Source organism: Eptesicus fuscus, chromosome 20 (assembly GCF_027574615.1).
Source record: "Eptesicus fuscus isolate TK198812 chromosome 20, DD_ASM_mEF_20220401, whole genome shotgun sequence".
NCBI classification, from domain to species: domain Eukaryota; kingdom Metazoa; phylum Chordata; class Mammalia; order Chiroptera; family Vespertilionidae; genus Eptesicus; species Eptesicus fuscus.
Window position 1 is genome coordinate 11,525,898 of NC_072492.1, and position 14,597 is coordinate 11,540,494.

The 14,597-nt window shown below is 48.3% G+C and overlaps 1 protein-coding gene across 2 annotated transcripts; it reads right to left on the reverse strand.

The window, feature by feature from the left end:
• Positions 1-1,700: 1,700 nt before the first annotated feature.
• LOC114227074 (C-type lectin domain family 10 member A-like) lies at positions 1,701-9,194 on the reverse strand. Of its 2 annotated transcripts, none has more exons than XM_054709145.1 (10): positions 9,053-9,194; positions 8,182-8,309; positions 7,468-7,584; positions 7,063-7,158; positions 6,899-6,970; positions 6,720-6,791; positions 6,528-6,614; positions 6,288-6,439; positions 2,138-2,244; positions 1,701-1,958 (listed from the first exon to the last, which is right to left on the reverse strand). In XM_054709145.1, exons 2-10 carry the CDS (start codon positions 8,246-8,248, stop codon positions 1,802-1,804), a joined length of 927 nt encoding a protein of 308 aa, XP_054565120.1. In that variant the 5' UTR covers positions 8,249-8,309; positions 9,053-9,194; the 3' UTR covers positions 1,701-1,801. The 2 variants fall into 2 exon arrangements, with proteins under 2 accessions (XP_054565120.1, XP_054565119.1); XM_054709144.1 differs by having other exon boundaries at positions 8,182-8,276; positions 9,053-9,113.
• Between the last annotated feature and the right edge of the window lie 5,403 nt (positions 9,195-14,597).

A 14,597-nucleotide genomic window follows, 5' to 3' on the forward strand; every position in this document is an offset into this window, starting at 1 on the left:
TAAATAATGTCAACAATTGGTAAAGATATATCCATTTATGTGTGCATTATCTAGAAATTCAGATGTCAATACTGGAAGAAAGAGCTAATAAACAGAGAGTGGTTTCTCTAAAGAGCAGGAGTGGCTTTTTCTAGGCTCACAAGACTTTAAGTTGCATGTATTATTACTTCCATAATTTATTTTACTTCATGTCAATCATGTACATTTAGAAGGAGAGATCCCAGAAAATTTTGCAACTGATAATCAGGAAGTCTTTACCTATCACAGGCTTAGAAGCAAAATTTGCTTGAAATATTATATGTGAAAATATACAAAAATCCCAACTCCTTATATGCCACAGGGAATGATTAACTAACATAGGGCACATCCATATTTTGGAATTCTCCACCCTTGCTAAGTTCCACGGGAATAGCAAAGATTGGATCAAAGTCCACAAGGCACGGGAAGTGGGACAAGCCGCTGGGTAGTGAAGTGCAGTATTGCAGATGTGCACATACGCAGGGCACACCCAACAGGAAACCTTTTATGTCAACTTGACCGGGCCACAGGGTGCCTGGAAGTTGGGTCAGTGCTATTCTGGGCGTGTCTGGGAGGGTGTTTTCCATGAGAGGAACATTTGAATGGGGAAAGCAGATTGCTCTCCCCAAGGGGGTGGGCCTCATCCCCCCAGTTCAAGCCCTGCATGAACCAGAAGACTGAGAGCCCCAGAGAGTTCTTCCTGCCTGACCCCCTCCAAATGGGGACATTGGCCTCTTCCTGCCTTAGGACTCAGGGAAACATCACCCCCTGGGTGTCTGGTCTGCTGCCTTTGTCATTCCACCATCCAAAGGCTCCCCTGGGCCTCCAGCTTGCCTGCTCACCGCAGGACTTGGGTCTTGTCAGCCTCCATAATCACAGGAGCCAATTCCTTGTAATAAATGTGTGTGTGTGTGTGTGTGTGTGTGTGTGTGTGTGTGTCTTTAAAACATTTTTCACTAAGTGTATATAGTACTTTTGTAATAACAATAAAAGAAAAAGTTAGTTGCTTAAAGGCCCTTCTAAGATTGGCTTTGGGATGATCTCGGGGGATGAAGGCTGCCCACGCGGACATGTCGGGGACACCCTGTGCTGGAATCCGTCTAGATCTGTTTGGGTCAAAAGGAGGCAGCCACGCTGAACACAGTGGAAACGTGTGCCACCCATGCCCCTCTCTTAGCACACGTTCTTCAGCGGCCTTGCGGCCCACGCCACAGCTCCCAGGCGGAGGGAGTGGGGTGCCCTGAAGCCTCTTCTGGAGGAGATGCCAATGCAGGGAAAGGGCTTCCTCCAGGCGCCCCTCAGGCTGTGGGCAGCCCCTCCAGCCGCCCAGCCAGCTCCTTCCCGCACCCCCAGCCCCGGGGCCTTCCCCTGGATGCTCCTGCTCCAAGCTCTTCCCTCCCCTCCCTGATCCGGGTCCCTCAGGACTGGGGACCCAGGAGCAGCTGTCTAGGACTAAACTCTCTCCCAGACCCTCTGCGCCCCCTCTTCTTTGCACCCTGCATTTCCCAGTTCCAAATAATCAGTCCACACAGAGTGTCAAGCATCGGTTTCTTCTTTTCCTACTCCACGGAGGAGGCTGGAAGTGACAATCCTCACAGTGAGTAGCAGAAGGAGGCGGGATCTGTGTCCCCGGGGTCTGAGATTCTTAAACCACTTTGTTCTATCTTCCCTCAACTCCTCCCCATGCCTCTGACTATTCTTCCTTTCTTCCAAATCCCCAGGAGAGAAGCTGGGAGCAGGGTGGGGGTGGGGTGCAGGTGGAGATCTGCTGGGGTCAGGGCTCCTAGCCGGTGATGTTGAGTGTCATCTCACACGCCCACTGTTGCACCCGCAGGCAGTAATCGTCATTCCAGTGCCCATCCTCCCGGATTTCGGCACAGTCTTCATCTACATCGTCTTTGTGCCCCTTCCAGTTATTTGGTTGACCGACACCCCAGTTCCTAGGAATGCAGGACAGAGCTCAGACTCTGACCACTCATCCCAGCACCCCTCACCCCACCTCAGAAAAGCAGAGCCTTGGAGAGTTCAGGGAGCAGAGGCTGCAGCCTGGGAGGCTGGAGAGGAGAGGGCTGGAGAATTGGGTCCCTAAGGATGGGTGGGGCGGGGAGGAGGCACTTACTTGTAGCTGTTCCCATAGTCTGTGCCGTCCAACCACTTCCAGGAGCCACCACTCTCAATGAGACCTATCCAGGTGTGAAAGGGATTCGAGTGCTGTGCAATGAAGTTCTGGAAAACAGGTGGAATGGAGCGTCTAGTCCCTTGTGCTTCGTGCAGGCATTAGCTGTGGGCCTCCGCCTGCCCCAGCCTGCCCTGCCCCAAGGTGAAGCATCAGCTCCCAGCAGAACTAGGTCCTCGCTTTTTCCTTGGTAACCTTAGCTATTGTTTCGAGATAATTGACTGGGCTAAAGCCCATGCTATGTGCTTCAGGGGTATTATTTTATTTAACCCTCGGAAGCTCTCTAATGCTTCTGCCTTAAGGAACTTGCAGGGGTTGGTAAAGCCCCAAAAGTCAGTGCAGTGCTTAGTTAGTGATGCTGCCCCCATCCCGCCCCCACCTCATTCTCAACCCCTGGCTGCTACCTGGACTGTAGTCCTCTCTGGATCCTGACTCTGGCCCCTGTGCCTGCTGCCCCCACGGAGCCGTCGGTGTCACCTGCCCCTGAGGGGCTTCTGCCCTGCTCCTGCTTCTGTGTAGCTGTCATCTCCAGAGGTTCACCGGGTCCTGGGGCTTCCAATTGGACCCACTGCCCGGAGCCCCAGGATGACTTAGCTACAAGGGGACTGGCTGTCGGTGCTGAAAATTGGAGGCTGCCCTGGCATGAGGGCGAGTGTGGAGAAAGCAGACGGATGGTTGACCAACATCCACACCCAGCAGTTAGTTCCCTTTGGCAGCGTGTGTAGGGTCTCCAACTGCAGTTGGGGGGAAATTCCTAATTCCACTCTCACCTCCTGGAGACACAACTAAGATGACAGCCAGTCACCTCCCCAGAGGGCAGACACGGGAGCATCCAGGAATCCTAGAATCCTGCACATAGGATAATGTCCTGTGCATGATGGAGTGTCCTGAGAGGCTGTTCCCAAATTCGGAGGAGTCAGCACAGGTGGAGGGAAAGTGCCTGGAGACAAGATCTTCTAGTTGCTGCTGCCTGGTGTCCTAGTCCCCTCTTCCCATCACTACCAGCAGCTGAATAATGGAACTAAGAGTGCAAATCATCAAAACCCAGGCCTCTGTGTCAAAGACTGGTGGGAGGAATCAAATAGGGCCAGGTGATCAGAGAAGACAGCCCAGGAGAATTCATCTCCCAATTCATGGTAAGTCACAGGCAAGAAAGAATGGTGCCCATTCATAAAAGTGGCAGAGGTGCAAATGATCATGGAACTGACGCAAAAATACAGAGGAGGAAGAGGAAGAAGAGGAGGAGGGAAAAAGAACTGTGATATGAATAGACACTCCATTCCACTTGTTTTCCAGATATGAATATCACAGTTCTTTTTCCCTCCTCCTCTTCTTCCTCTTCCTCCTCTTTATTTTTGCGTAAGTTCCAGGATCATTTGCACCTCTGCCACTTTTATGCATGGGCACCATTCTTTGTTGCCTGTGATTTACCATGAATTGGGAGGTGAAAAAAGAGAGGTGAAAAATATACTTTGAATGACAGGCACGTTTTAGAACAGAGGGCGATGTTGGAGAACAACTTCTTTACAGCCTCAAAAAAACAATTGAAGAGGAGATGAATGCCATAAAATATCAAGGAGGATATTGAAAAAGTAAGATCACACAATATAAGAAGTAAAGCGAATAAATGCAAGAGCAAATTTCAGATATATAAAACAACCCAGGAACTCAGCAGGGAGCCAAGTCTGAGACATGAAAGACAGGCCTGAGAAAAGGACCCAGAATGCAGAGGGAAAGAGCAAGATGGAAAGAACAGCAGCAAGATGGTGGCTGTGGAGGCAGACAATGGGCATCCTTTTGGGTGACGTGTTCCAGAGAAAAAGAGAACAAGTGGACAAGAAAAAGAAAATGTTCACATACACGACTCCAGAAAGTCTTCTCAAAAGTTAGAAAACCGAAGGTTACACATTAAAAGGACTCCCCTGGCCTCAGAGCAAAAGTATAGCATGAGCAACCATGTTATATATCTGGATGAGATTTACAAAATTAAAAGATAGAAAACAGGACAACTCTTCAGGCAAAAACACTTAAGGAACCGAGGAGAGAAAAGAATGAGCCTTATAAACGTCCAAGTAGCTAAGAAACTAGATCTTCACTGTTCTCAACACAGAAATGATAATTATGTGACAAGAGAAAGGTGATAGCTAACTCCACTGTAGTAATGATATCGCGATATGTAAATGTACCAAACCAACATTGTGTAACCTCAAATTTATACAATGTTATATGTAGGTTAAATCTCAATGTTAAAAAGAAAGAATGAGGTATGTGAATAAGTGTGCCGGTTTCCTCATCTTTCATATGGAAAGTTACATAAACTCCTTGCTTTTTTTTGAAGCCAATAATTTTCAGCCCATCACTGAAAGTTATAAAAGGAATCACTCGTATAACTAAGAATAAGCTACATCTAGTTCAAAATACCACAGGGAAAGAAGACAAAAAGAATACATCTCACACAACAAATGTAAACAGAAAAAAAAAGACAGATTACGATTAAGCATAGCTATTAGAAATAAATGAGATGCACACCTGTTAAAAGACTCATTCAATTAAAAAAAATAAAAAACAAAACTTAAGCACAACCTATAGGAAAAATACCTTAAAGTTGGCTGCACAGAAGCATCAGTTGGGGTAACTTTAAAAAATCTTAATGCTCCAGAGGAACCCAAGGTTAATGAAATCAGAATCTTTAAACTCGTCAAGTATAAAGGTGTATAATCCAGAGCCAAGGCTGAGAAGCCTTAATCCAAAACAGAGACTCACAGGTTGGAAATGAAAAGATGGGCTGAGTTACATTCAGCCAATGCGAGGGAACAGAAATCAAGGTCCGTTCTATTTGTGTCACATAAAGAAGAATTCAAGGCAAAAGCATTAACGCAGACACTGACATTCACTTCAGAATGATGAAGGGACAGGTCCGCCATGAAGTTGTATCATTAAGAACTTGGGTGCCAGCTCACAGAGCACTGACATCTTGGGTTGGCCCACATGAAACCGACATTTGTGTGGGTCCAAATGGATTGAAACAGGCGATTTCAATATGGTTGGTAAAGCCAAATAGGCTTGTAATTATTCAGGCAACATGTGGTAGTGAAAACACTGGTGGAGGAGGCAGAGTGGCTCTGAAGTCTGGCTCCATCCTGACTTGCTAGCTGCCTGGCAAGTCCCTTAACTTCCCTGTTCCTCAGTTCCCTCATTTCTCCCTTCCCCAAAGTGGGGATGATAAGATACCCTTATGTTTAAAAATAAATAAATAAAAAGGCCCTGGCTGGTTTGGCTCAGTGGATAGAGCGTCGACCTGCAGACTGAGGGGTCCCGGGTTCGATTCCGGTCAAGGGCACTTACCTTGGTTGTGGGCACATCCCCAGTGGGAGGTGTGCAGGAGGCAGCTGATCGATGTTTCTCTCTCATCAATGTTTCTGACTCTCTATCCCCCTCCCTTCCTCTCTGTAAAAATCAATAAAAATATATTAAATAAAAAAAAAGAGGACCTACCTAGTAGGGTTGTGAGGATTACAGGAGTGAATATATATGAATGTGCCTGTCACATAGTAAGGACTCAGTAAATGTTACCATGAATAGCCTGTGTGTGTGTGTGTGTGTGTGTGTGTGTGTTTAAAGCCCCACCTATTCTAAGAGGCTGGCTCTTCCCTGTGGACGTTGGTGTTTGGGGTTGTGGTGTGGAGGTGGCAGTGGGCAGGTGAGACCTGGAGAGCCTTGGAGGGACCCAGTAACCCCATGTCCCTGGGAATCCCGCCTACTCTGCTCCTCTCACCCAACTGGCCGCCACATCCCAGGCAGCCACAGCGAGAAGTGCCCCCCGAGTCCTGCCTCTAGTTGGTTCATCTTGTCTTGCGTTCTGTCTCCCGACCTGCTCCTCACCCGCTGCTCACCTGGCTCCTGCCCCTTTGCCCGAGCTCCTGGCTGTAATCCCCCACCTCTCAGATCAGGGGCTGCTCCACTATGAACCGCCAGCATCCTGCCAGCCTGCTGCTTCTGGACTCTTCCCCGGGTTAAAAAATAATAAAGCGCGGGACCCAGCGCCCAGGGTTTGCCTTCCAGGCGCCTCCTGCCTGGGGCGGGGCGGCTTCACCTGCTCCTCTCTGGAGTTGATGACGACCAGGTGGGCGTTCTGCAGCTGGCAGGACTGCTCAGCCTGCGGCCAGGTGGATCGAGAGCGAGAAAACCAGTAGCAGCTGCCTTCATACTCCAGCCAGCCGATGGGGCAGCAGGCATTTTGAGAGTCTGAGGTGGGAGTGGGGAGGTTCTGAGATGCTGCCCAGTGACACATGGGCAGGATATGGGGCTGGGCGCTGCCCTACACACCACTCACCATTGCTCTTGAGCACAGCCATCTGACAATGCAGGGTGTGCACGTCTTTGACCAGTTGCTGGACTCTCAGGAGCATTTCAGAATAACCTGGGACACACAGAAGGGCAGTGGCGACAATGCAGGGGGCCCAGCTGAGGGCCCCCCATGCCCTCCCACCACATCAGGCCCAGGGGCAGGGAGAAGGGGCCTGACCTGCTTGGAGTTCCTGCTGCTCTTTCTCCAGCTTGCTCTCCAGAGAAAACACCTTGTCATTCAAGCTACGGGCTGGAGGGGAGGGCACTCAGCACCCCTGGCTGCACCCACCCCACCCCACCTCTGTCCTGAGAGCCCAGCCCCTGCCCTAGCACACTCACTCCTGGAGGGCCTCTCACCTGCTTGCAGTTGCTGCTCCTGGTTTTCCACCACAGCTTTCAGAGATGTTATTGTTGCTTGCAAACTGCCACCTGGAGGACATGGGGACTCAGTGCTCAGGACTCAGCTCCCCTCTCCCCCACCATGACCCCTCCCATCCAGAGCCCCTTCCAGCCAGGCTCACCCTGGGAGTGCAGTGCCTGGACCTCAGCCACCGTGTTGGAAGTGAAGTTGCTGAAAGATGCTCTCAGGGTCTCCAGGTCCCTCCGCATATTGGCATCTGATCAGGCAGGTGGGACCATGAGTGCTAAGCTTGGTCAGTCCTCTCTGTGCTGGCACTGAGCAGGGCACTGGACATACATTGGCTCATTGGGTCCTCACAGACACCCGACTTCAAGGGACAGGCACTGTTGTTATCCAAGCTTGCAGAGGAGGACACTCTGGCTTCCAGAGGTTATGCACTTGGACTACATTACCCATGAGTAAGTAACAGAGCCAGCAGCCGTCTTTACCCACCATGATCATCATCAGTGCCTGTATTACTGTACCCCACTATCGCCCCCATCCCTGCCCATCCTGTGACACTCACTTTTGGACCCAATCACGCAGATACCAGACATCAGGAGAAAGACGAGGCCCAGAGAGATCAGAAGGGGGAAGGGTCCAAAGCAGAGATGCTGCAGGAAGGCTGAGGGAGGAGGCAGCCCTGCAAGAGGAGATAAAAACAGGAGCTGGAGGTCCAGGACAGGAGAAACACAGGGGAGGAGGAGAGGGCCACGGGGACCTGTCAGGGATGGAGGCTGATGCAAGTAAAGCTTGGGGGAGGCTTGTGGTTTAGGGGATTCCCAGGCCTCTGACCCCTCATGAACCAGTATAAGTCCTCAGTCACATGGGCTCCCACCCCTATGGCAACACATGATGGCAACACGTGGGAGAGGGGGCAGGAGGACACAGAGTAAGTTGGGGCAACCAGGCCCTCAGCAGACTCATGATTGTCTGTATTGTCAGGTTAGTGCGTGCTTTCCTTTCCAAATACGACTATTCAGTCTCCCCCAGTGCAATTGCTCATGCCCTCCCTGAGAGTATCGGCCACCAGGCTGCTGTATTTCTCTCTGACCCTGTCTTTCTGGGGACCTTGAATCCTCTTCATACTGAAGCCCCCAGGGTCTGGGGTCTGATCCCTTCAGATTGGGGGACCCCAGCAGTGCACATGGTAGAGGTGCAGAGATGCTGTGACTGCAGAAATCCTTATAAGCACATTAAGAGGGTATTTTAGGAGATACCCCTTCTCCTTTCTTCTTACTATTTTTAATCCCCCAGCTTTTCTTCTCACTCTCCAAGGACTGGAGGTCTTCATACTTCACTGGCATCCTTGGACCAACGCTGAGACTGTCCGAGCTGAAATGGAGGCAGGGCCAGTGACCAGTGAGGCTGGAGATAGGAGACAGGGGAGGCTGGGACTAGGTTGGAGCTGAGGTCAGGGCTGGAGATGAGGTAAGAGAAGAAGTTCAGGTTGAGGATGAACCAGGGGTTAGGGATACAAATGGGAATGGGCCTGGGTTTGCAGCAGCGGTTGGAAGTGAGGTCAGGATTGGTCTTTGGGCTGGGATTGGGTTGAATGTGGGATTGAAGGTAAAGGCAAAGTTGGAGCTAAAGGTATTACTAGGACTGGGTCTTACATTAGGGCTGCAATTAAGGTTGCATCTCCTCCTAGGACGGGGGTCAATACTCATGTGGACGCCATGGATGGCGTGGGGCCTAAACTCGGCCCTGAAGTTGGAAATAGAAGAAAGTTGAAGCTCAACTTTGGGTTGGGGCTGATGTTAAGATTCATGTTGACTTTGGGGTTGAGACTGTGGTTGGGGGTTAAAGGAAGAATTGGTGTTTGTAATGGGGTTAGGGTTGGAGGTAGGCTGGGGCTGAAGATGGGGCTGGAAATGGGCTGCAGATGGGGCTCAGTGTGAGTCTCAGTTTGTGATCGAGGTTTGGCTGCCAAAGTTCAATCTGAATCCAGCTGAGTGAATAGAGGCTAAAGTCTCCATCAGGTCATTGAATCTCCAAGCTGCCCTTTTATATCTCTTCCTATTCAGTCCCAGTTGAGACCCACAGCCCCTCTCCCTGCTTTCTCTAACTCCCTCCCTGTCTCCTTGGTCTCACCTGCATTCCCAGGTTACCTGTGCAAAGTCTGGAGGCTGTGAGTCTTGGGTTTGCCGAGCAGCAATGAGTAGAGTTGGGTAAAACAAAATCCTGGAGAGTCGGGTAGAGGTGCCTGAGGAGGAGTCAGGTCAGTGGCTGGAGTCCTGCTGGTCTCTGTGTCTGAAAGCCCAGGAGTCTATCATCTGGGAACTCCCGTTTCCTCCACTTTGGGCAGTAAGCAATAATCGGATCATAAGCTGAGACTGCATATTTGGGGTGTTAGATATCAAGCCAGCTTTGCTGTCCTCCTCCAGGGCGTGTCTCCTCCCTTTCCGCTTCTTTTCAGTTTTTCTGACTTCTTCATTTTTGGTGTTTGGGAGAGGAGTCCTCTGACACACTCCCTTCACTTCCTGCATCTGATTTCCTGGAGTTGTTGGTGTCTCCATCATGGCTTACCCAGGCCAGGCCTTGTTCAGTCGTGGCCTAACTTGCCGGTATCTGACCTTTCTCTGGGACCTCAGCTACCAAGCTCCCCCAGCTCTTGCCTAGCTCTCTTCACTCCACTCAGTTGGAGGGAAGAAAGTGAAGAAGAGCAGGATTCCTGGCCAGATTGGGAGCGGAGGAGCTGAGGAAAGGAACAAACTTCATTGATTATCGAATTTCTGATGGGGATTGTGCCAGACACTTGCTGAAAATTCACCATTTAGTTCCTACCAGAATCATGGGAGGCACGATGGATGTTAGTGTTATTGTAAAAGTAAATTTGACCTTGTGGACCCCTGACAAGGTCTCAGGGACCTTAAGGAGTTGATGGTCCACACATTGAGAGCCTTGGTATAAAATAAGTAATACTTCATAATGACCTTTTATTCAGCCATATTGACGACAAGTTATTTTTGTTAATTCTAGAAGTTTTTTTAAAAATACCAGCTTCTTGCATCTTCAGGTGTCAATGATTAGAGAAAATTATGTCAAAACATTTTATTTTCCTGCATGTATTATATTTTCGAATGTATATATTATATTTTTAAAGTCAATTGAAATGTATTTAACTCATTAATGAGGGGGTCAACAGCATGATCCCACGCTGGCTCTTCTATGCATTTGTTATCCAAAGTTATGCCAGACTCTCTTCTGAAAAAGGACTTTGGTTCAAAGAGGATCAAACTGCTCTTGGGCGACCATGTAAAGTTTTCCAAGTTACTTCTGGAAACCAAGACTCTTAGGTAAGGAGGAGATGAGATGGAGAAAAGAATGGGGTGACACTATACTAGTTTGAACTACTCTTAGGGTCCTATATTAGAAGGACTTTTGGATTATAAACTACAGGAGATCTCAGGATTTAACTGATGCAACAAGACCATTCCTTAGACAAGGGTGTCTCACATGGCCCATTATGGGTTGAACTGTGACCTCTAAAAAAATATGTTGAAGTCCTTAACCCCAGGACCTGTGAATGTCACTTCTGGAAACAGGGTGGTTGCAGATGTAATTAGTTGAGGTCATACTAGTGTAGGGTGGGCCTTTACTCCAATATGACTGGGGTCCACATGAGAGGAGACACAGACACACAAGGGAGAAAGCCATGTGACCATGGAGGCAGACTGAAGCGCTGCAGATGAAAACCAAAGAAGGCCAAGGGTCGCCCGAACACCACTGGAAGCTAGGGAGACCCAAAGAGGGGCTCTGCCCTACAGCTTTCAGAGGGAGCATAGCTTCCAGCTTCCAGAAGTGTGAGGCCATGCATTTCTGTTGCTTCTGTGGACTTCTGTTAAGGCAGCCCTGGAAAACCAATATGTGACTCAAGGGCAGGGAAGTGGCTGAAGCCCTGAGACAGACTGGAAAGGGGGAGCTGGACCCCTGAGGTTCACCATCTGCTTTATTCCTCTTTCTCACTGCAGATCATCATTTTCTCCTCTTTGGCCAACACTCCCCATGGTCATTTCCACTTCCTTCCTATGCAGGTCTGGGCCACCAAGCAGTCCAAAGTGGTCCCTTCTCCCCTTACTACCAAGAGCTAAATTATGACTGGCTTAAACCTAATGGGGAACACCCTCTCTCTTTTATGGGTATTGGTTTAAGGGAAGACATGTGACTTGGTTTTGGCCCAGGACACTTGAGGATCTGGAAACCTGCTGCGGCTTCTGGAAAAGATTTTCCTCCCGGATGAAAAAAGAACGGCATCTGCTAGTAAAGGAGGAACCCTGCTTGCTGCCTTCTTGCTGTGGATGTTTCCCTGTTGGGGACATGATGTTTGGAGCAGTGGCAGCTGTCCCATGTCTATGAAGGGAAAGCCAAGAGTATGGAGTCTATTTAACTACTGTGCAGTGTGAATGCACTATGACCCTTTGGGGGAAGGCAGAGAGCTGGGTGTTTAGAGGACCCAATACCGGCCTAATGCTGTACTCTGAGTACAGTGCTCTGCACACCCTGCTTCTCATCTGGAATGAAAATATTCACTTCTCTTAGAGTTAACCTACTTGTAATTTAGGTGGGGGGGTGAAGGACCAGAATCTGAACAAAATGTATGAATCATTGGCTAGAAAGGAAGACAAATGCCTCCAGTTGTGCCCCCAGAATTATTAGGATTTGAAATGTCAGAATGAGTCACAGCTGATCATGTTTTATAAGTGAAAAAGCAACTCCATTGTGTATTATTATTCAAGTGGTGCATGATTACCTCATGGGGGCGGATGGGAACAGTCTTTTGCCATTTAAGAGAATGGTTTCAGAACGAGGAAAGAAAGCCATTAAGTAAATCACCATAAGCCATGCACAAGCCTCCTGACTCCATCCCTTTCCCATGGGTTGACTGAGAATAAGGGGCAAGACTCTACCCCCTTCTATACACAGAGACAAAGCCACTACTGCCTACAATCAGCCAATTCAGAAATTACCACCTACACTCTCCAGGTTTATACCTTGGCCATGCTGAACTGCAGCTAGGAATGGAGTAGTTCTGTCCTAGGAGATCATAAGGAACAGAATGCTTATTATAAAGTAGGCTGCCTTAAACAGCTATAAGAAATTTTATAGATGGCAACTGTAAAAAAGACTAAAAATAATTGTTCTCTTCTGTAAGCAAAACTGTTCGTTGACCTATGTTCTGCTGGAGTCCTCATCGGATTCAGTAGATGGACATCAGTGAATGGGAAATAACCTAATTTGCATTACACTTCTCTGCCATCTGACCACTCACGTTAATCCTGAGACCTTTACCAGTTCACTGATCACCAATCAGAGCCAGTGCTGAGGTGGATGAAGGTCTATACTTTTCAACAGAAGGGACTGGGACTAAGCCCTTCTTGCCTTTGCTGTTCTCATTCCTCCACTGCTCTTCAGGTGTTTCCTGGATTCTCAGGGTGTCTCCTTTCTTAAAGGCAAATCTGCATCCCACTCATTAAAGTCAAAGAGGGGTTGGGTCACACCTCCTCTGGCTCTTCCTGCCTGAGAATTACCCCACTTCCCTGCCTGGTCCTGGAAACTGGTCTCTCAACATTGTAGTGTTTAAATAGTGCATTTTGTAGAATTCCAGTAAGTAGGCAATTAATCACACACCTGATCTTCTGTTTGAAATCTTCTGTTTTAACCCTAAGTGCTGGGTACTCAGGGGATAAATCAGCTCTCTTCAAGGACAACAAGGACTCAACCCAGCTACTCCACTCCTCAGAGAGAAGCTGCCCATCTTGACCATCTCACCACCAGTCCCCGGGCCCACTGCACAGTGGACCAGCTCAGGTCTAGCCTCACTATTGTGTGTGAAATGGCGGTGCAGCTGTAAGCACTCCTCACTGGAGAGCTCTCTAGTCCTTTAGTTTCTTTTTTCTTATTCATCTTTTAAAACTCTCTTCTACTGATTAGATATGCTTATTTTGTATTTTCTCAATAACTCCAACATCTAATTTCTACACAGGTTTATTCTGGTTGATATTTTTGCTGACTTTCTTTCCTGTTTTGTTTTGTGTTTTGTTTGTTTTTTGTTTGTTTTCACCATAGCTCTTAGTTTTTAGAACTTTGTCTTCGGAAATTCTTTCAGGTCTGGTCTGGTATATTCCTATAGAAAGGATTTGTGTCTGCTTCTGCTAAGTGCCTGAGGTCCTTCCAGGCTGAGATTACTTTAAATAAATCATTCAGCTGGATGTTTCTTGGACCTCACATGAAGTGTGAGGTACTCTGATCCTCCAACTGGTCTCCCTGCCTCCAGCTGGCCCCAGCAGTCAATTCTTTTTACTGCAGCAGAGTGGTTAATTTTTTTCAAATCTGCCCTGGCAGGTGCGTCACCCAGTGCACCAAAGGGTTCAATTCCCCATCGCATCGAAGCACATATCAGGTTGTGGGTTCGATCCTCTGTCAGGGCGCATGCAGGAGGCAACCGATTGATGTTTCTCTCTGACCTCGATATTTCTCTCTCTCTCCTCTCAATGAAAAATGTTTTAAAAAAATCAAATCAGATCTGTTCACAAAGGCTCCCCATAGCCCTCAGGACAAACTCCAGACTCCTTAGCCAGGAGCACAAGGCTCCTTATCATTTGAATCCAGCCTGAAAACCATGTCTTCAGAACTCTCTTTGTATACTTAGCTCCAGCCCATGAGAAGGGAAATGACTGAAGGATGGATGTATGTATATATGTATGTATGTATGTATTTACTGCTACTATATTGATGCTCACTTCATCCCAGACATTATGTCAGGTCCTTTACAAAGAGTGTGGGTGTTTCTTCTTGTTCCTTGTGCATCTGTGTGGTGGAAGAGGAAGAAGCTTGTGGTTAAAATCAGAGGGAACACATCACGTTAACAATAGTAAACAACATGTCCCCACCAGAGTCCTGGGAATGGACCCCTCCAGAGTAATCTCTGGTTTTCCAACCTCTCCAAGTCCTTCAGGCACCAACGGGGAGTTCATAAATGGTTTGGTCAACACTTTTGGCTTCCTAGGCAACACTGATTCTTTGGGGAGTCAATAAACTTCTTCAGGTCTGTCACATTTCTAAAAGCACTCAGAAAGCTTTAACCCTAAGTGCTGGGTACTCAGGGGATAAGTCAGCTCTCTTCAAGGACAACAGGGAAATAAGCCCAGAAACCACAAGCCATCTAAGAACAGCCAAGCTTTATGTTCCATGAACTCAGGCTCTGATGTTACCCCACCTTGCTGCTTACTGGCCATGTCCTGGAACATCTGCACCTGAGCCTTTGAGTAAGCTCATGACCCATAAATCAGGATGCCTCTCCTAGGCAGCTGGTTGACCAGATGCCCAAGGCCTTGCCCTCACCTCTCTGTAGGCCTATGCAGTTGTGCCTTCTTGCCAGGCCCAGCCACCACACTCTTCAAACTAAGCAATAGGCATCAGACTCACAAAAGTGCTTTACACTAGGATAGGTCACACTTCAAGACTCTTGGTTGTGAATCAAGAAAGAGAGATGTGACCAGAACTTGAGCAGAGATGGATAAAGCCTGGAAAAGTTATTTGTCTGAATGGGACAGAGAGAAGGAACCTTTAAGAAGAGAGGCTGCCCACAAATTAAATTGCTTTGAATGTTAGGGAGAAGGCTTTGCAAAGGACATGGCATTGAAGTGCCGACAG